This window comes from Ranitomeya imitator, chromosome 1 (genome assembly GCF_032444005.1).
Source record: "Ranitomeya imitator isolate aRanImi1 chromosome 1, aRanImi1.pri, whole genome shotgun sequence".
Taxonomy (NCBI): Eukaryota; Metazoa; Chordata; class Amphibia; order Anura; family Dendrobatidae; genus Ranitomeya; species Ranitomeya imitator.
In genome coordinates, this window is record NC_091282.1 from 253,708,759 (window position 1) to 253,728,810 (window position 20,052).

Sequence of the window (20,052 nt, forward strand, 5' to 3'; positions counted from 1 at the left end):
TGGCGTTGTATGGCCCTTTATTGTCTCTGGCCCTGTCGGTTTTATTGTAAAGTATGGTGTGTTATTATCGTTTCTGCCCTTAATTTTTGGGGGTTGTTAATTTTTTCCTTTCAAAAATCTATTGTGTTTTTTGGGTTGCTCCATGCATACTGTATTTTTTTTTAAAACAAAACTCTCTTTTGGGATTACTACATAGGGTCTGTTGTAGATTAGTTTTCTTATCTTTAGGCTTTTGTTTACTCTGGCATTGGGTTGTCTCTGCCATTGTTTCTTGTAATCAATGTGGCAGTGTTGTTTGCTCAGCGTTAGTTCAGTTGGAGTGCAATGTTCTTTGTGGTTGAAATGTAAATGTTTTTTTTTTTTTTTTTTATATTGCTGTATTGTGCATAGGATAAATGTTTGTTGTTCTGTATTTCAGAATTGCATTATGGCCAGCGATTCCAGCAACACCCCACCGCTGAGGAGTCCGGTGAGTACATGATCTACTATTGCTTACTATTCGCTGTCATTTGTAGATGGGTCACTCAACTTTTTGGTAAACTATTTTGCAGGCTGCTTCAAGTGAGGAGGAGAGCCAGGAGGAACAGAGGGAGCAGGAGCAGAGACCACGGGGCCAAGCTGTGGTTGCAGGACGGCGAGTAAGTTTTATGTCAAACTTATTCCTTTTTTTTCGTTAATTTTTTTTGTTTTTGCGGGTATGGGGGGTGGTGGGAGGGGGTGGTGGTGGAGGTGGTAGGTGGCGGTGGAGGAGGTAGGGACAACATTTTTCATCTTGCAAACATTAATATTTTACATTTATTCTAGGTTTCACAACGGGCCCATGATGACCCACTGGATATCGACATGATGGTGGCATCCATAGAGGAACGGGGCCCGTTGTGGGACAGCCGTGACCCCCGGCACGCGGATCAGGGCATATTGCGCCGTCTGTGGATAGAGGTGGCACAATCGCTGTGGGATGGCTTCGACAGCGCTTCCCCCACGGGCCAAACTAAATTTCGTAAGTATTTCCAAAATGCAGCTGTGACCCATCATGCCAGGATTACACAACCGTCTGTGATGTCTTCTATTGGGATTGCACACGGTTGCGTAATCGTTTTCAATATATTCTCTTAAACTTTTTTTTTTTTTAATTTATACACAGTTAAACAATTGAAGACCAGATGGTGCTCCATGAAGGACCGTTTCAAGAGGGGCCTGAAAAAGGAGGGACAGATCCGTAGTGGTGCTGCAGCGTCAAGGACCTCTGTGTACAAATACAACCGTATATTGCAGTTCTTGCGACTGGTCCTTGACAGCAGAGAGTAAGTATAGTACCTATGCACACACCTAGTTTTTACAACATGCATATTCACGTACTATATTCCAGCCACGTAGCTTATTGCCCAGCCATTTATTTTGGCAAGTACAAAGTATAGAAATGAAGACAAAAATGCAAGCTCACCGAGGCGTGAAAAGTAAATAATACATACTTTTATCCACTTCAATCATAAGCAGAGGATGAAACATCAGCACAATACAATAGACACTATCTACGTGTTTCAGGTGACAGGGAACATCAGACCTGAAACGCGTAGATAGTGTTTTTATTGTATTGTGCAGATGTTTCATCCTCTGCTTCTGATTGAAGTGAATAAAGTATTTAGTTTTTACTTTTCACGCCTTGGTTAACTTGGATTCTTTTATTCATTTCTGGTCTTCTCACGCTTGACACAGCGGCTCCGTGCTCTGAGCCTTCTGGGATTACTACAATGGTGAGCTTGACTTACTATTTATTTCCCTGAAATCAGAAGTATACAGAACACAGAAAGATAGTAGATTGGCCATGCCCAGGCAATATTTCATAGTGGAGTAGTATAGTGCCCATCCAGGTGTATCCCAGTTTTTTTACACACAAAAACTTAAAAGATAATAGACACGGCATACCTTCTACTGCAAGGCAGGTTATGTTCCCATGGTTGCTCTGCTCGCAGGACCTGTGATGACGTCTCGGTCACATGACCGTGACGTCATGGCAGTTCCAACGATAAGCGTAATTGTCGGGCGTTACAAACCGCAACCATGGGTGACTATTTTGAAATAAATAAATGCTTTTTTTTTTTTAATATTGATGCGGCATATGCAGTGTCAATATTAAAAATAGGTTAATATTAACGGCGGCAATGGATACCGCCGGTAAAGTTAATTAATGACGCATGTGAAATGTTATATTTAGTATACTAATGGTTTCCTTATGTTTTCACAGAACACACAGCAGCACCCGCGAGACTGTCCGACCCTCTGGAGCGGTCCTTCGTGAAGCGCCATCTGAACCGTCGCAGCCATCCCACAGCGAGAGCAGGTCTGCACCACCACAATCTGGCGAACCGGCAGCCGGTCCATCAGATGTTCCCCTGGCCGAGGCCTCTGTCGCTCCTTCCTTCGGGTCTTCCTGACAGCGTCAGCGGGCCTCGGACAGGGCGGTCATGCCCGAATTTTTACATTTGAGCACCGTATTTCAGAATGGTTTCAAGGCGCTGTGCGATAAAATGTCCAATATCGACCGGCGTCTTGAAAACATCGAATCTGAGCTCTCGAGGCCGGCCAAACATTTTTTTAGTGCCATTCACAAGGGCATGGTTGAACATCTTACGCCGGAACTCCAGATTTCGGTTATGCAGGGCTGCAACAATGCATATGTCACTGCTCTGCAGCAGGCTCGGGTCATGCAGTCAGCGACAAATGTGCCCGCAGTACCATCGCTGGCTGCCATGACTCCGACTCCTGCTGCAGAGCACCACGACAGAGCTCCGCGTGCCGAGGGCCACCGCCACCACAGAACAGAGCCCCAAAGTTCTGATCATGCCAGGCCTTCAAGGGCACACAGACGGCAAGCCGACCCACACCCAGAGGGAGAGAGGAGGAAAAAAAAGAAGACGACGACGACAAGCACTACGACCTTGGCTATGGCTGCTCCCAAAACAACCACCAGTACACAGCCTGGGTCGACCCGGAGCACACCAAGTTCCCAGGCTGGGTCTACACGGAGTACACCCAGTACCCAGACTGGGTCTACAAGGAGTACACCTAGTACACAGCCTGGGTCTACCCGGAGCCGGAGTAGCCAGCCAAGGACACTGGTCGTCCCTCCTCCTCCCTCACCTCCTGCTTTGGCAGTCTCGCCACCGTCAACTGGCTGAATTGATGTCGGCATCCCGTCTAGTGTCATAGACTATGCGGCTTCCTCCCCCTCGTCCTCCTCCTCGGCCTCCTCAACACCCCCCCAAAGTGGGGTATATCAATCCCCCTTAATTGCTGACATAGATACCCCATAACATTTCCCATTTCTTTTTTTTTGTGTCCCTAATAAAATTGTTATTTTTAAAAAAAAAATACTGAGTTTTTACTGTCTCAAATAAAGTTTGCACCAAATCACACCGTGCGCCGTATACACAAATCTTGTCTTTGTAACACCTGATGTGCAATGTCTGACAATATTTTCTAAAAAATTTTTTTCATTTTTTTATAGGGCTGTCGCTCATTGTACTATGAGATATTACAAACACAAACAGCATTGCTCAATATGTCAAGTTTAAAATGTACCATCACACAACGATTTCAGTAACGATATAGTTGGTTTTTGTGTGTAACCAACCTTATCTTTTCTGAAATCGTACAACGATTAGGCCCCTGCTGTGAGATTTTTGGTGTCAGCGAATGATTTGGAAATTTTTGGGGTAACTGATCACACGCTGTCATTGTTGGATCGGCGTGTTTGACACCGATCCAGCGATGTCTTTGTTTTAAACAAGGGAATATTGGGCTACTAGCGCAGTGTTTTAAACACTCAAATAAAAAGTGAACAATACCCCACTGACTGACACTGATTCCCACCCGTAAAGCAGAGCACACCGTTGACTTAATAATAAATGCTCTGCTGTGCTTTAGGGCTGGCACAGTACGGAAAGCTGACGGCGATGGACGTGTCACACACCGGAATGTAAGGGTTTTTTTTTTTTTTTTAAATTACATTTACAATGGTAAACATCGTGAGTGCGGCCATGCGCTTCATAACATTACCCAGATTACACGGGGACTTGCTCTTTTTTGGTCGCTGGAGAGCTGTCTGTGTGACAGCTCTCCAGCAACCACGCGACAACTAAACAACGATCACGGTCCGGTCGTATCACTGGTTGGTATCGTTGGATAATAGTTTTATTAATGTACCTTAAGAATATTGGTCAGGTGAGGTGGTAGCAATGTTCACAGTGTCGCCACTATTTGACTCTGGACGAATTCTAGCATCCTGAGTACAATAGTGTTAACTCTGTAGAGTTTTGCAAACATGATCGTCTCCCTCCTTGTCAAGCCAGGTTCCATATGCAAATAGTCTGCAGGATTAAAAATGGTTGACAAGGTGGGAGCCGATCATGTTATACGTCAAAACTATGGAACACACGGCTGAAAATTTTTTTTGTTTTCTCACAGTCCATTTGGGTACTGGTGCTCACATAAATTTTGTGGGACACACATTACTTTCCATAACATTGGATTTTACAATTCTATTACTATGGAAAAACGTATGGGAGATTTGTTTTGTGAAAACGGAAAGGCACAAGAACTTTATTTCAAAACACAACGCATTAGACAATCAGGGGACATTATAACAATAACCTTACATAGGATGGTAAAATGACATGGACTCCACAGTGTTTACATGACATCATAATACCAAGATGAATTAAACCATTTGATCTTGCCATGAAACACGGCCAACATCTGAAACAAAGTATGCAGCAAATTGGTCCCTCATATGAGCAATCTCCACAGTTGTCCGCAGAGGATGATCTTGATAATCAGGCAATGGATTTGGTATGGGTTCATCGAGTTCCACGTTGACTCTCTCTTTATCAATAATAAAATTGTGGAGAACCACACACGCCTTCACCACCTCATCCACTGTCTCAATTTTCAAATTTATAGCGGATCCTAAGATACGCCATTTGGAGACCAGGATGCCAAAGGCGCACTCCACAGTTCTTCTGGCCCTGGACAGTCTATAATTAAAAATACTTTTGGTGCGGTCCAACCCCCGACTGGAGTACGGTTTAAGTAGGTTGCCACTCATTTGAAAAGCCTCATCCCCAACCACAACAAATGGCAGGGCTGGTCCTTCGGTGTTGGGAAGAGGTCGTAGCTGGGGGAAATTAAAATTGTTCTCGTATAATCTTCGGCCCATGTCAGACTCCTTAAATGTCCGTGAATCATTTGCACGGCCAAACGCTCCAATGTCCACAGCGAGAAACCTGCAGTCCGCACCTGCAATTGCCATGAGCACGGTGGAAAAGTATTTTTTATAATTAAAAAACAGAGATCCACTTCTTGAAGGCTTGGTAATCCTAATGTGCTTCCCATCCACGGCTCCAATACAGTTAGGGAAAGAACACACTTGTTCGAATTTTTGGGCGTTGACCTGCCATAATTCTGTTGTAGGGATGGGTAAAAATTCCTCCCGGAGGTTGTCCCACAATACGCGGCATGTGTCAGCAATAATACCAGACAGTGTGGAGACTCCAATCCGAAACTGGAAATGCAGTGATCTCAAGGTCTCTCCGGTAGCAAGGAAACTGACAAGAAGAAAAATAAATAAATGTAATTAATTAAATTGTTTTGAAAGAATTTTTCATTCTTAATTACAATCCCCCACCCCACAAAACCAAAACACGTTACTTTAAAAAATGGCAAGAACATATAAATCCTTCACATTGCATTACGTACCGTAGAGTCACCAGCAGACGTTCCTCGGGGGAAATCGATTTACGGAGCTGCGTGTCCTGCCTGGCAATGGTTCCTTCCACCAGACGCAGCAGATATCGGAAGCTGTTTTGTGACATCCTGGTGTATTCAAAGTATTTCTCCTGGTTCTCATTTAATTCGCCAAACAGACAATGGTAGGCTCCACGACTCTCTCGGACTTCCACTATAGGGTGTAGCCAAAAACGCCGACGACTCCTTCTCCGTAGTTTGTCTCTTTTCCTCTGTTCATGACAGGCAATAGCATAAGCAATAGCAAGGGCTAATTCCAGCTCAAAATTGAGGTAGATACTCTCCATGGGACGATCCATCTTGATGCTGTATGGTTGGAAATAATCTATGCCGGGGTATATATAACACTATTACATTAATACCCACCCTCATCTACCCATTGGTGGCATTATCTATTGTCTAGACACTAGACCCACCCTCTTCTATTCATTGGTGGTGTTATCTAGTGTCTAGACACTAAATTGTGTGGAAAGATGACATCATTGTTTGACAACGCATGCGTCGTAAAACGCTGCGTTTTTTGGAAAAACGCAACAAAAACGCACAAAAAACGCTGCGTTTTACGACTCATCCGTTCGACGCATGCGTCAAAAATTGTGCGTTTTTGCGTGCGTTTCCGATCCGTCGTGCGTTGCGTCGACGACGCAGCGTCGCATGACGCTAATGTGAACGTAGCCTTAGCTCCTCCTCTGCAGTCTACACCCACCGACAGGAAGTAGGATATTCAGTTTAGCTTAGTGTCAGTAGGAGGTGGACACGGGTCTTTCATTAGACCCATATCTACCTCAGTGTGTCATTTCTTTTCAGGTTTCCGGAGCCATACAGGGTGAACAGTCACTCCTGTACTCCCACAAAGCGACTGAGTACGGCGTGTAGTGCCACCCCGTATCCTCATACGTCTAGTCGTCAGGACCCCAGCCCCTAACACAGAAGCGTGTTCAGGTGATCCGGACCTGGTCCTGCCTCCGTCTCCCACCCACTCGCCCACCAGAGCCTGTCGGTCTGAGGAGACGAGGACGTCCCACATCGCAGGATTTCAGATGTCTAATCCATGCTGGACGGGGAGGTACTTTTGTTTCTTCCCAGGTTCTGGAGAAGTCAGGAAGAAAAGATAAGATAAGAAGAAAGATCCTTTATTTCTTTCATACCTGCGGCCCCCCTTAAGCCATCCGTTCTGTAATTTTACAGAGGTTTTTAACTTCGGGAGCTTTCCCTGCCTTTTCCGATGGTAGTGGGGGCACCGGGTATCTCACCGCTGCGTTTTGAGGCCTCTGCGCCCCCCCCCCCCCCCCCCCCATGCTCGGCGGTCACTTGCTGCAAATCTAGCTCCCGGCTTTTCTCAGGCCTAGTTACAGCACTGGCTCCGCCCCCCCATCCTCAAAATCCGGGCGAGCTTTTCTCCTGCCCGACTCTCTGTACCCATTCCTGTGCAGGGCGGCTAGCTCCGCCCACAACCTACAGCCGCCACAATTGGCCTGGGATCGCCACCATCTTGCTGGGGAGCGTTCTCCTCCAGACCCGGTGGCTATTCCCGCCCCCCCTTCCGACCTGTGAGAGCTGGTCCTTCCCACCAGCGTGCGTCTTTACCAGCCGAGTTCCCCACCTCCATCTTACTGCTGGTGCCCTGGACCTGTGCCCTGATGCCTGTCGCAGCTACAGCCTGGGAGCAGACTACAGGACACTACACCTGCTGTGAGTAGCGCTGCTTAGCAGTCTGGCACTCCTCTCTGCATCTCTCGTTCCCCTAACCTTCTGGCATTCTTAAGTAGGTCTGCTTACCATGCCTAATTCTAAAGGGGAGCGTTATCGTCCTCCTGCTCCCTCTTCCTCCTCTACTCCTGTCAGACACTTTGTGTGCTCTCTGGGAAATGTCAGGCTCCCTTTAGGTTAGTCCTCTTCCCTCTGTCAGGGTTGCAGCATCTCCACTGTTCCCATCGCCCAGGGGTCCCTTCCTACCCCGGGTGAGCCCGAGACCCCTATCACGGGGCGATTTTCCTTTCTGTCGCAGTCTGTGGCGGACCTCACCAGGGTGTCGCAGACCCTGGTGTCCGGTCTTGACAGATTGTCCCTTCAAGCTCCTGCAGTTGCCAGTGGGTCTCAGGATTCTCCGTCCGACCCCTTTTCAACACAGGCTGCAAGAGATCCAGACAGGAGCGCCATTCTAAGTCCTTTTTCCCCGCTTCATCTCGCCCTCCTTTTTGTCACAGCGAGATCCCTCTTCCAGATCCTCCTCTCCAGAGTCAGGCGAGGCGTCCTCGGTCGCGTTTTTCAGAGGATGATTCAGACTTCAATTCAGTACAGGCCTCTAACAGGAAAGATATTGGCCGGAACAACTCTGGGGGAAATAGCCGACCTTGCGGACCATATTTCCTATGCAGGGAAATATTTGGTATCTGCCTCCCTAGATGCCGTGTATTGTGCAACTCAGGCGTCCAGCAATATGGTGGCCATCCAGCAGAATATTTGACTCAAGGCATGGCAGACGCACTTGTCGTCAAAGAAGTCCCTTTCCAGCCTCCCCTTCCAGGGTGCCCGTCTGTTTGGATCCAGTCTGGATCAAATTATTAACGATGCCACGGAGAGGCACGAGTTACCTCCTTCTTTAGCCCAACCCTCGCCAGCCTCCCCTGAAAAGGCAGTCCCGCTGCGTTTGGTCCTTTTGTGCCGTTTCACGGCGACGGAAAATTCTGCTGGCCAGCACAGACCGCAGACTCGCCAAGTTTATAGAAAAAAAAAAGTGCTTACTTCAAGTCCACCCCTTCTGGGCGTTCCCAAAACTCCCATGGTAGGTCCACCAGGTCCAGACCCGGCAGATCTTCCTCTGTATGACTCGTGTCAACAGCCCAGCTTTTCTCCCAGGTTGGGCGGGCGTCTTCTATTTTTCAGGGACATTTGGGGTTATCGTTTCCGTCTCAGAGCGGGAACGCTTCACAGGTTTCTGTTCAAACCTGTTTGTAGTGCCGAAGAAGGGCGGTGTGGTTGGGCCATCCTAGATCTGAAGTCCGTGAACAGAAGGGGTCCGCCTGCGGCATTTCAGGATGAAGTCCCTCCGTTCAGTAATCGCTTCCATAGAACCGCAGGAATTCCTGTGCTCCATAGATATCAAGATGCCTATCTCCATGTTTCTGATTTTCCCAGCACTCCAGAGGTTCCTGCGTTTCGTGGTGCAGAAGAATAATTTCCAGTTTGTCGCTCTGGCTTTAAGTCTCGCGACCGTTCCCAGGGTCTTCACAAGGATCATGGCGACATTGATGGCCATTTTGAGGTTCAGGGGCCTAGTGCTCATTCCGTACCTCGAAGACATTCTCATCAAGGCTGTTTTTTTTTTTTCTCAGGCCCAGGAGAGTCTGACCATCGTCCTCGACTCCCTGTCCCGTTTCGGGTGCCTGGTCAACAGAACAAAGTCTTGCCTTGTCCTGGTTCAGCGCCTTGTCTATTTAGGCATGCTATTCGACACCTGTCAGTTGAGGGCTATTTTCTCAGGGCCTCGCGGCGAGGAGAGGCAAGCAATTCTCCAGGACGGAGTTCGCTCTCTGCAAGGCCCTCGTCTTCCTTCCTTCTGTTAAGCAATGAAGGTTCTGGGATGAATGGTAGCAGCGTCAGAAGCGATCCATTTTGCGCAATTCCATTCGAGACCACTTCAGGCCATCCTTTTTCAGTGGGACTGGTCTGTGCTGTCTCTGTATCCTCCGATTCGGCTCTCCGTAGTCAACGGTCTCTCAGCTGGTGGCTGTCATCCCCTCTCTTTCTTCAGGGCCAGTCCTTCCTTCCCGCCCATTGGCAGGTGGTGTCGACGGACGCAAGCTTCCCGCCTGGGGTGCAGTTTTTCGCCATCCATCAGTGTATAGGGCGTTGGTCGGAGCAAGAGTACTCTTTGCCGATCAACATCCTTGAGATAAGAGCCATCCTTCTGTTCCTCTGTCACTGGGAAAGACTTCTCTGAAATCTGTCAGTCAGAGTCCAAACGTCCATTGCCACGGCAGTGGCATACGTCAATCACCAGGGAGGGTCTCTTAGTCTCCTGGCAATGGCGGGGGTATCCAAGATCCTCCTCTAGGCAGAGGCGATGGTTCCAGCAATATCCGCAGTGCATTTTCCTGATGTGGACAACTGGGCCGCTGTTTCTCTCAGCTGCAAGGGCTTCGCACCTGCTTCAGGAGGTTTTCCATCAAATTTGCCTTTGATGTGGAAGTCCGGCCATGGATCTCATGGCGTTCCGACTGATTAGGAAGGTTCCACAGTTAATTTCCAGATCCTGTGATCCTCTCGTGGTAGACGCCGATGCTTCAGCCATTCTTGGGTCGCAATTCGTACTTCCCTATCTGTTTCCTCTCCTTCTTTCCCAATCTGTTGAAGATCAATACAGAGGTGGTGCCCGTCACTCTGATCGCACCGGATTGACCCAGAAGGCTCTGGTTCACAGAGATCATCAGTCTCCGCGGCGACTCCTCGTGGAGGCTCCCAAACAGACCAGATCTTCTGTCCACAGGACTGTTCTGCCACCAGAGATCTTGGTTGCTCAATTTAACAGCTTTGCTGTTGAAACCACGATTCCTGAGAGCATCTGGTTTCTCTGATCGGGTGATGCGCACCATGATCCAGGCTAGGGAGTCGTTGTCTTCCAGGGTCTATTTCTGGACCTGGAAAGCCTATTTTGACTGGTGTGAGCACCATTACGTTCCGCCACTGACCCTGTCTCTTCCTTCCATGTTGGCTTTCTCCAGGTGGGACTTGATGCTGGCCTTGCCCTTAGTTCTCTAAAGGGCCAGGTATCAGTCCTTTCCATTCTATTTCAGAAGTCTTTAACCTCCCGTTCTCCGGTTCGAGCTTTTCTTAAAGGTAGTGACGCATGCGGCTTCCCATTCCAGACTCCCGTGGATCCCTGGGACCTCAATCTCATTCTGAAGGCTCAGTGGGTTTCTCCCTTTGAACCTCTCCACCAGGCCTCACGGTCCGTTCAGTCCGGGAAGGTGGCGTTTTTTTTGGTGGCCATCACTTCCATTAGGTGCATCTCGGAGTTGGCGGCTCATTCCTGTCGCCCCCATTTCTTGGTTTTTCAAAAGGATAAGGTGGTTTTGTCACCTCCACCTTCTTTTCTTCCCAGGGTGGTGACCTCCTTTCACTTCAATGATCGTCCTTCCTGCCTTTTGACCCTGCTACTACTCATTCTCTGGAGTGTTTGCTGATCAGGCTAGACCTGGTCAGAGCGGTGAGGATCTATTTGTATAGGACCGCCTCCTTTAGGAAGACAGACCGTTTGTCATTCCAGATGGTGCGCAAAGAGGCCTCCAAGGCTACGATTGCTCGCTGGATCAGAACCGCTATTCTGGAGGCTTACTGGGTTAAGAGTGCCTCCTCCTGGGATTAAGGCTCACCCTACCCGGGAAGTGGGCGCCTCCTGAGCGGTACACCATGGGGCATCCGCCCTACATCTTTGCAAAGCGACAACCTGGTCTCCACCCTACGTCTTTGCAAAGCGGCAACCTGGTCTTCCACACATTTGCCAAATTTTATAAGGTCCATACCTACGCTTCGGCAGATGCCAGTCTAGGCAGAAGGATCTTGCAGGCGGCAGTGGTGTTCTCCATCCTGAATGGAGTTTTCTGCTGTTCCCTCCCCAGGGACTGCTTTGGGACGTCCCATGGTTCCTGTGTCCCCCAATGAGGCGATAGAGAAAACAGGATTTTTTGGTTGCTTACCGTAAAATCTTTTTCTCGGAGCCTTCATTGGGGGACACTGCACCCTCCCAAGATGAACAGCTCTGTTTATTATGTTATATTGCTTCTCCTACTGCTTTTTCACTAACTGAATATCCTACTTCCTGTCGGTGGGGTGTAGACTGCAGAGGAGGAGCTAACTTTTTTTTATCTGTATAGTGTCAGCCGCCTAGTGGCAGCAGCATACACCCATGGTTCCTGTGTCCCCCAATGAAGGCTCCGAGAAACAGATTTTACGGTAAGCAACCAAAAAATCCTGTGTTCTGTGCCTATATATGCTCCAGTGGAAGCATTAACAGATAGACAAACTCCGAGCTGTTGTAAAGCAAGTTCTGATTGAGGAAATTATTACTTTCTGATAAGAAGTAATTTACTTGTAGCTTGGGCAGGTTTGTAAAAGTTTGTAAAGCTGTCATTTATCACGATGTAGAGAGAAGCCAACCTGTCATGCTTTCACCAGATGTCATAGTCGCGGTTTAGCAGCATTTTACAATAGAACCTAATGCGACTCAGAGAAAGTAATAGTCCAAGCTCCGAATGGTTTTGACTTCGTCACTTAACGATCTGCATAAGGGAGGGCGGTAGGGTTATTGGTGACAGCCGGTCTAATGATGGCAGTATATTAGATTGAACTTGGCTCTATCTTCTTCCTTTTTTATACAGAACGCTGACACCGCCAAGCAGCTTACTGTGTCACAGCAGAACCAAGAGGAAGTGGCACGGATCAAGGAACAGCTGGAGTTTCAGATGGATCAAGTGAAGCGCGAGTCGGAAATAAAGGTTAATTGAAACATTTGAATTTTTTAAGACTTTAGGTGCCATCTTTCCGACAAATGTGCTAAATAGTATTCATGGCAAGCCTCAGACACCGCATTTGAATGTGAGACTGTGTAAACTGTGTGCTGTGACCATGCATCACTTTGCTGTTATGCAAACCTGCTGGGCCGTGTTTTTATTAGACATTTATCTGGAAATGTTTTATTTTCTTGCTTTCTCAGAGATAAATGACGTGGCCAATATACAGTAATACAAGAAAACTATGTAAGGCCAAACTACTATCCATATAGCACAATAATAAATGCACAGAATTAATTACCAGATTAATACATTTATAGCACAACCAAAATTACTAATATATTCTAATTAAATGATAATTGAGATATGTACTGAATGTATTTTACTAATGTTCACAATTATATATTTAGCTATGAGGGAAGCTTTATATCAGAAAGGTTACATGATAGAATATGTTCTGTGCAGTAGCTATTGATGATGGTTTTTAAAGGGAATTTACCAGGTTTGACCAATGTCTCACCACATCTCAAAATGGGTCACTGGATATACAGTATGTGGTTTTTTTCCTCTTATTACTGTATATACTCGAGTATAAGCCAACCCGAGTATAAACCGAGACCCCTAATTTTGCCACAAAAAACTGGGAAAACTTAATGACTCGAGTATAAGCCTAGGGTGGGAAATGCAACAGCTACCGGTAAATTTCAAAAATGAAAATAGATACCAATAAATGTAAAATTAAGACCTCAGTAGGTTAAATGTTTTTGAATATCCATATTGAATCGGGAGCCCCATATAATGCTCCATACAAAACACACCCCATATAATGCTCCATAAAGTTTGATGGGCCCCATAAGATGCTCCATACAAAATACGCCCCATATAATGCTCCATAAATTTTTTGATGTGCCCCATAAGATGCTTCATACAAAAATATGCCCCATATGATTCTGCACAAAGGTTGATTATGGCCCCATAAGATGCTCTATAGAAAAATTTGCCCCATACAATGCTGCATAAAGGTTGTTCATGGCCCCATAAGATGCTCCATAGAAACATTTGCCCCATACAATGCTGCATAAAGGTTGTTCATGGCCCCATAAGATGCTCCATAGAATATTATTCCCCATATGCTGCTGCTGCAATTAAAAAAAAAAAAAAAAAAAAAGACACTCTTGTCCTGAGCAGGCGGGGACACTGGTACTTGCGATATTCACCTGTTCCCTGTTCCACTGCTGTGTCTTCCGGGTCTCTGCAATGACTGTTCAGGCAGAGGGCGCGCACTAACCACGTCTTCGTGCCCTCTGACCTGAGCAACACAGCCAGGGGACGCTGAAGATGGAGCCCGGTGGTGGAACGGGGACAGGTGAATATCGCCTGGCTCACCTCCCCAGTGGTACTCGCCCTCCCGGCGCGGTCCCTGGCAGTTTCGCTGATGCAATGGTCTCTGGGCGCCAGCAGCTCTTCCTGTGTTCAGCGGTCACTGGTACTGCTCATTAAAGTAATGAATGTGCGCTCCACCCCTATGGGAGTGGAGTCGTGTCCATATTCATTACTTTAATGAGCGGTACCACGTGACCGCTGAACACAGGAATTGCTTCCGGAGACCATCGCATCCGAGAAGCTGCCAGAGACCGCGCCGGGAGGGTGAGTATGATTTGACAGCTGCCGCTCCCCCACCCCCGCTGTGACCCCCAGGACAATGACTCGAGTATAAGCCGAGAGGGGTACTTTCAGCTTAAAAAAATGGCTGAAAATCTCAGCTTATACTCGAGTATCTACAGTGTATGTTACAGTAAAGCCATGTGCACACACTGAGTAAATGGATGCAGAAATTTCTGCATCTCTTGGCAGGAAAAACTGATTTGCAAAAATACACATTTTTGCCCTGATTTGAGTGAGGTCAATAGTGAAAAACACACAGAAAGTTGACATGCAGATTATTTTAGGCACCAAATATGCAAGTCAAAAAATATGTGTGCATGACACTTCAGGTTTCTCATTCGCTTTGCTGGTATCGGGTTTTGCTAGCAAATCTTCACGTTAAAAATGCACCAAATTTGCAATGTATGCACAAGCGCTAAAGCTCCAGAAACAAAGTTCTGTTTTTGTTAAACTATTGTGCTCTGCACCTCATCACCCTGATGAAGCCTGTAAGGGTGAAACATGTTGGGGATTCTCTTTCTCTATTTTTTTTTTATTTGTATAGCGCCTTGTTTGTCTGGTCATTGGGGAGTACAAAATGGGATACAATCCCTGATGGTTAGGCAATGGACCGCAGTCCTTTTGAACTGTGCAAAAAATTTTATTTAACAACTGTGGCTTCATGCACAAGATCACTGGGATGGAATTGCTGGATATGGATTTGGTTGTCCTTTTTTTTTTTTCTTTTTTTTTTTTATACATAGACTAGCCAGCAGTGGTAGGCTTGTTCAGATTGTTTAACAGCCTGTTTACACTGGCAGACATCAGTAAACTAGTGAGAGACCTGCAGTAGATCATTCCGTGCACTTAGGCCGTCATGATTCTCGACAGTGTGAGTCCTGTTTATGTCGGCAGATGGACCACCAAGAACTATTATCTCTTGCACTGCACATAAGATAACCTTACTTGACGAATGATCGTTTTGCAGATTAAATTATATGTCTGGTATCTATACTATCTGATATCTAGTAGTATACCACAAATAAAAGTATGGCCTAGTGTAGTAGACTGCACTATTCCATCTTAAAGTATCCTGTAAAAAATGTACTTGCAGCATTTACTTTTTTTTTTTTTTTACAGTGGATGTTGAAACCACTGTATGACATCTATAGGAGGCAACTGTTTAACATATGCATCATGGTGAATTCTCTGAACAGAGGCCATTTGGTCTTGAAGGGTTATTCACCCAGAAAATTAAGTTAGCCCGTTAAGGGACAACTTACTGATTGTTAGGGGATTGACCCCTGGGACCCCCAGCAATCCTGAGAACAGAGCTCTGCATCTCAGCCATGAATGGATTGGAGAGACTCATGCTCAGCTTCTCCTCTATTCATTTTCTGTGGGATTGAAGAAAATATTAGAGTGCAGTGCTCAGCAGCTCTATAGATAATGAAGAGTGCAGAGGACAAGCATGCACAACTCTGCTCCATTCAGGACAGGGACTCCAGAGCCCTGATCTCAGAATCTCTGGGGGGCCCAGCAGTTAGATCCCCAGTGATCAAGTTATCCCTCTAATCTTATGGCTTGGGAATCACTCAATTTGGTGACTAATCCTTTGAAGAGCTAGGTTTATTCTCCTGTTCTTCACAATGACCGTATCCTATATTAACAATTCTGTTCACACACTGATATACTAATCTTCTATGATATCCGTGGTTTGGCTGTGGAGGAGGTTGGCCACATAGTTCAGACACCAGCTGGAAAAGGCTGCAGAAGCCACTGTGGAGTAGGAGGACACAGGCACACAGCAGACAGGACTGATATCAGCTCCCTGCTGCTGCCGCCATGCTGTCCTGTGCTGCAAGCCTTCCTCCTACAACCTCTGCAGAAAATACAAGTCCTTTTGCTCTTACTCCGCTAGTGTCCCCTATGTACTGTGTGGCTGGGTTCCCTGATGAATGCATGCCATGCAGGAGGACAGACACAACAGTCAGTGAGTGTTCTAATCAGTCTGATGGGGAAGCGTTCATTGGCCAGCCGCCTCTCTTCCTGCATGACACGCCCCCTTTTTCAATGCTGCCCTTGCCCCAGCTCTTAACAAATGGGGGGTTCCAATGTCAAGCACCATCAGGCCCCTTTACTGAGGGGCCCCATAGCGGTTATGTGGTCTGCTGCTATGGACACTATGTCCCTGCCTGCATGGGTCCACCTCCGGGCCCCAGTGCAGTGCATTTCTTATATATATATATATATATATATATATATATATATATATATATATATATATATATATATATATATATATATATATATATATATATATATATATATATATATATATATATATATATATATATATATATATTAATATATTCGAGCGAGATATTTGACCGTTTCCCTGAGGATTCCATTGTTCTATCTCTTTAAATCCTTCATACGCTTCCCGAGACATAGGCCTTTTTATTCAGTACCTGGACCCGTTGGAAGCGTTGGTGAGACATGAAACGGCTGTCGTCCATGAGGATACTCTTCACCATTTCCATGTTTTAATTGTTTGAATAAAAAAGAATTTTGCGTAAGAGTGCTATCTACATCCTTTCTACACCTTTTTATTCAGTGCTAATTTTTGTGGTGTGGTATTTTCTCGTAACTCCACTATTCCTGCATCTTGCTATGTTATTTTCAAATCTATTTGTTTATGTGGCACAAATTACATTCGTATGGTACATCACTTTCCATTATATGGTGCTTCAGCATTATTAACCCATAACCGTAAAACCCCTTTAAATGCAAGCATTCATTTCTTGATGGATTTATGCCAAGAGCGCTCTAACTGTATTGATTATTTTTTTTCGTGTGATTTCTCATCTTATTACAATATTAATACTTTTAGTTGGAAGATCACACGTTTCAGATTGAACAGCTAAAAACAGAAGTAGAATCCAAAAAAGAAGAACTGATTCGGCTGCAACAGTCTTTAGCCAATACTGAACAGGTACGTACTTGGGTAATCATTGTAATGAGTCCTAATGTTTGGCTACAATGTAGTTTCAAAACCAGATTGTTAGATGTGACTCCTCTAGGTCATGGGGCTCTGGTAACAGCTATTAGTCTGATTTTAATTAGGGAGTTGTTACCTTACTGCCATCTTACTGCAGAGGGGAACATAGGGTTTTTTTGTTTTTGTTTTTGTTTTTTTTTTGTTTTTTTGTTATAGGCCAGAAGTGATCTGCCAATCACATAATTAACAGTTTTTGGGGGACCTAAAGGGGTTGTCAGCATCCTGTATGCAATCGCCATGTGTTAGAAATAATTGAATCGGCCAGAAATCGCCTTCCCTGGGCACTGCGCTGTGATTCTGCCGCTGTCCCAATGGTTCTTTACTAGTGATGAGTGAATGTGATAGGATAATGTTATCCAAGCATCTCCGGTGTGCCCGAATAATTTGTTTGAGTCCCTGTGGCTGCATGCTTTGCTTCTGTTAGATAGGCTATCCCCGCATGTGTCCCTGCGGCTGTCTAACAGCTGTGACTCAGGACTCGACCATATTATTCGAGCACCCACAGCTATTTGGATGACACCCGAACGAACACGTTATCCGAGCACATTCGCTCATCATGATTCTTTCCTGATATAGTATATTAACAAATGTTTTGGGTTTTTCATAAACTAGTTTCTAAAATAAAGTAGAGAGGCCTAAACGGCAAATATTACTTCTGTTTACTAGTTTATGGCTAAAATGTTATGGTATCAGAGCGTTAATGGGATAGGATTTCTGCCCATTTTCAAGTTAAAGCTGTGTCCTACAGAGCAGCCACATCCATTCAGCATTGCTGTAAGATTTCTTTTACAAACTATCTCTGAAACGTTTGTGTTTTGTCTTTCTTAACCAGAAAATCACTCTCTTCAGTTTACAGTCTTAAATTGTGACTTGAAAATACTTATTTCAGTTTTGTTTCTCACTGTATTTTGGATTTTTCTGTAGTCAGAGTCGACATTGTCTTCAAAGCTGTCGGCACTGGAAGCCGAGAAGGACTCGCTACAAAGCCTGTTGACTTCTAAAGAATCTGAGCTGTTATCAGTTAAAAATGTGGCCCAAGAGACGGAGGCTTTATTCAACCAAGAGCAAGAAAAGCGAGTCGGCGAGATACGGGACTTGAATGAAAAACTTGACAAAAAGGTACCAAAGCCGTAGCCTGATATGTGCGACACCAGTATTTCCTCATGTTATTAGGCTCTGCTATATGTGATCAGGTGACTTGTGCTTGTTGTGCCATGTGTGCTGGTCATCTACAACTGTATACATATCTCCTGTACACTATTCCAAAAAGGCAGGAAAGGTGTTTGGTTATGGCCTCCCTAGTGTCATGGTTAGGACATGGTTAATGTCCTGTTCTCTCAGGGTTAATGTTGTTAGCCTCTCTTTCAAGATGGGAGGGCTATTTATACTCGCTCCTAACCTGGTATCCTCGTCAGCTATAGGTTTACTTCTGTCTGTATGCTTGACCTCTGGAGTGTGTGCCAGCTTGCATAGTGTTCTTGCTTTCCGTGCTTTACTCAATTCGTTTTCAATTACTGACCCCTGGCTTGGCTTCTGGCTATTCCCTGACTCTCCCTGCTGGTATCTCGTTATCACCTGGCTTCGACCTCTGCTTGTTTCACTATTCTTTTATGCTTATCCCTTCTCTGTTTTCCGGCGTCTGGCTCTGCCCCCTGACATCCTCCCACTCAGTCACATGTCTAAGGTCCTGTTGTTTTACCTGATCACTTTGTCACATGTGTAAGGTCCCGTTGGTGATCAGGTTCGTATTCAGCGTCTAGTCCATCTCCGTTGCTGCTGGGTGCAGCTTTTTCTGTAGCACCAATACCCGAGCGTCGTGACACCTAATCATGTCTATTAATTGTGTTCTTAGACTGCAGAAGAGCAGAAACTGTATCAGAAGATGTTGGAGGACCAATTTAACGTAATTCAGGGAACAGTGAGGGAGGCAGAGAATATCATCCAGGATGCTGTGGCTAAACTTGATGATCCCCTACATATCCGCTGCACCAGCTCACCAGGTATGGTTCTTCCATGTCACAAATGCTTCTATAGTCTGTTTATTAATGAATCATTCAGTTTTAGGACCAATTATTGTTAGAGATTAAAGGATAGTCTTTCAAATTAAAAACATATTATTCTATTCAAAAGCAAATGCAATGAAACTTTCTTCTAGGAGCAAAACAAATCTAAATATATATCAGCAAGATTATATTTAGGTTATATTTGCATCAGTTGGCATGCTTTCACATGTCATAATTGCTGTTGGGCCTGGTTTACACTATTTGTTTTTGGGTTTTTTTTAGCCAGTCAACATCACTTGACCATTTCCTAAGTGGCTGAACTGGATATGGATGGACTATGTGCCCTGTTCATTGACTGGTATTGTTCATGCTAGTCTTAATGATAGACATGCAGGAGGAAGATGCACTAAATTCATTAAGAGGTTTACATCGCCTTTTACAAGTGCTTTTTGCTCTGGCAGAGATGTAATCCACTAAAGTGGCTTAATTTTTCCTGAATTAGACAATCGGGTGTAGTCACACCCTGTCACGCCTATGCTTTGCCCATTTTGGCACCCCTGACCAGGGCTAGCATAAAAAATGGCAGTGCCAAGGCTAGCATAAAAATGCCAAAAATTGCTAAAAAGTTATGAATCAAGTTGTTTTCATGCCAGAATACTGGCAAGAACACCTTACTGAATCCGGCCCTATTAAACATATTTGATGCCACAGATTTTATAATAGACATGTACACAAAACTGTCCCATTTCACGTCATTGCTATTCTGTTTTCTACCACCATTTTTACCGGGTTTTGATATTTGTAAGGAGTGTTTTGTGTTTTCACATGTATTTGATGGATATACAAACAGACCTTTTCTACTGCTTCATGTCCTTTGTTTTAATGTCCTTTTTCTTTTTGAAGATTACCTTGTAAACCGAGCAAAGGGTGCGATAGACTCATTATCATCCCTAGCAAACGGACATTCTAAGTACATACAGAACATGACTGGTGAGTGCAGGTTTATTTTCGACATTCTCTGATCCTA

General features: G+C 45.3%; 2 protein-coding genes across 2 annotated transcripts in view; both read left to right on the forward strand.

The window, feature by feature from the left end:
* HIP1R (huntingtin interacting protein 1 related) overlaps positions 1 to 20,052 on the forward strand; it is a 182,946-nt gene that overhangs the window by 145,835 nt on the left and 17,059 nt on the right. Inside the window, exons 16-20 of the mRNA XM_069755688.1 lie at positions 12,186 to 12,302; positions 16,855 to 16,956; positions 17,947 to 18,141; positions 18,875 to 19,022; positions 19,929 to 20,015. Coding sequence (XP_069611789.1) covers positions 12,186 to 12,302; positions 16,855 to 16,956; positions 17,947 to 18,141; positions 18,875 to 19,022; positions 19,929 to 20,015 — 649 coding nt within the window. The remainder of the gene's footprint in view (positions 1 to 12,185; positions 12,303 to 16,854; positions 16,957 to 17,946; positions 18,142 to 18,874; positions 19,023 to 19,928; positions 20,016 to 20,052) is intronic.
* Positions 177 to 2,546, forward strand: LOC138667527 (uncharacterized). The gene is made up of 5 exons (XM_069755698.1): positions 177 to 469; positions 552 to 638; positions 805 to 1,000; positions 1,145 to 1,304; positions 2,246 to 2,546. Exons 1-5 carry the CDS (start codon positions 281 to 283, stop codon positions 2,433 to 2,435), a joined length of 822 nt encoding a protein of 273 aa, XP_069611799.1. The 5' UTR covers positions 177 to 280; the 3' UTR covers positions 2,436 to 2,546.

Bases quoted from the DNA above. Each gene is read 5' to 3' on its own strand.
- LOC138667527 (XM_069755698.1), top strand. From the start codon at position 281: ATGTGGCAGTGTTGTTTGCTCAGCGTTAGTTCAGTTGGAGTGCAATGT. The intron at 470-551 runs GTGAGTACATGA...ACTATTTTGCAG, and splicing joins CCCCACCGCTGAGGAGTCCG to GCTGCTTCAAGTGAGGAGGA. The intron at 639-804 runs GTAAGTTTTATG...CATTTATTCTAG, and splicing joins CTGTGGTTGCAGGACGGCGA to GTTTCACAACGGGCCCATGA.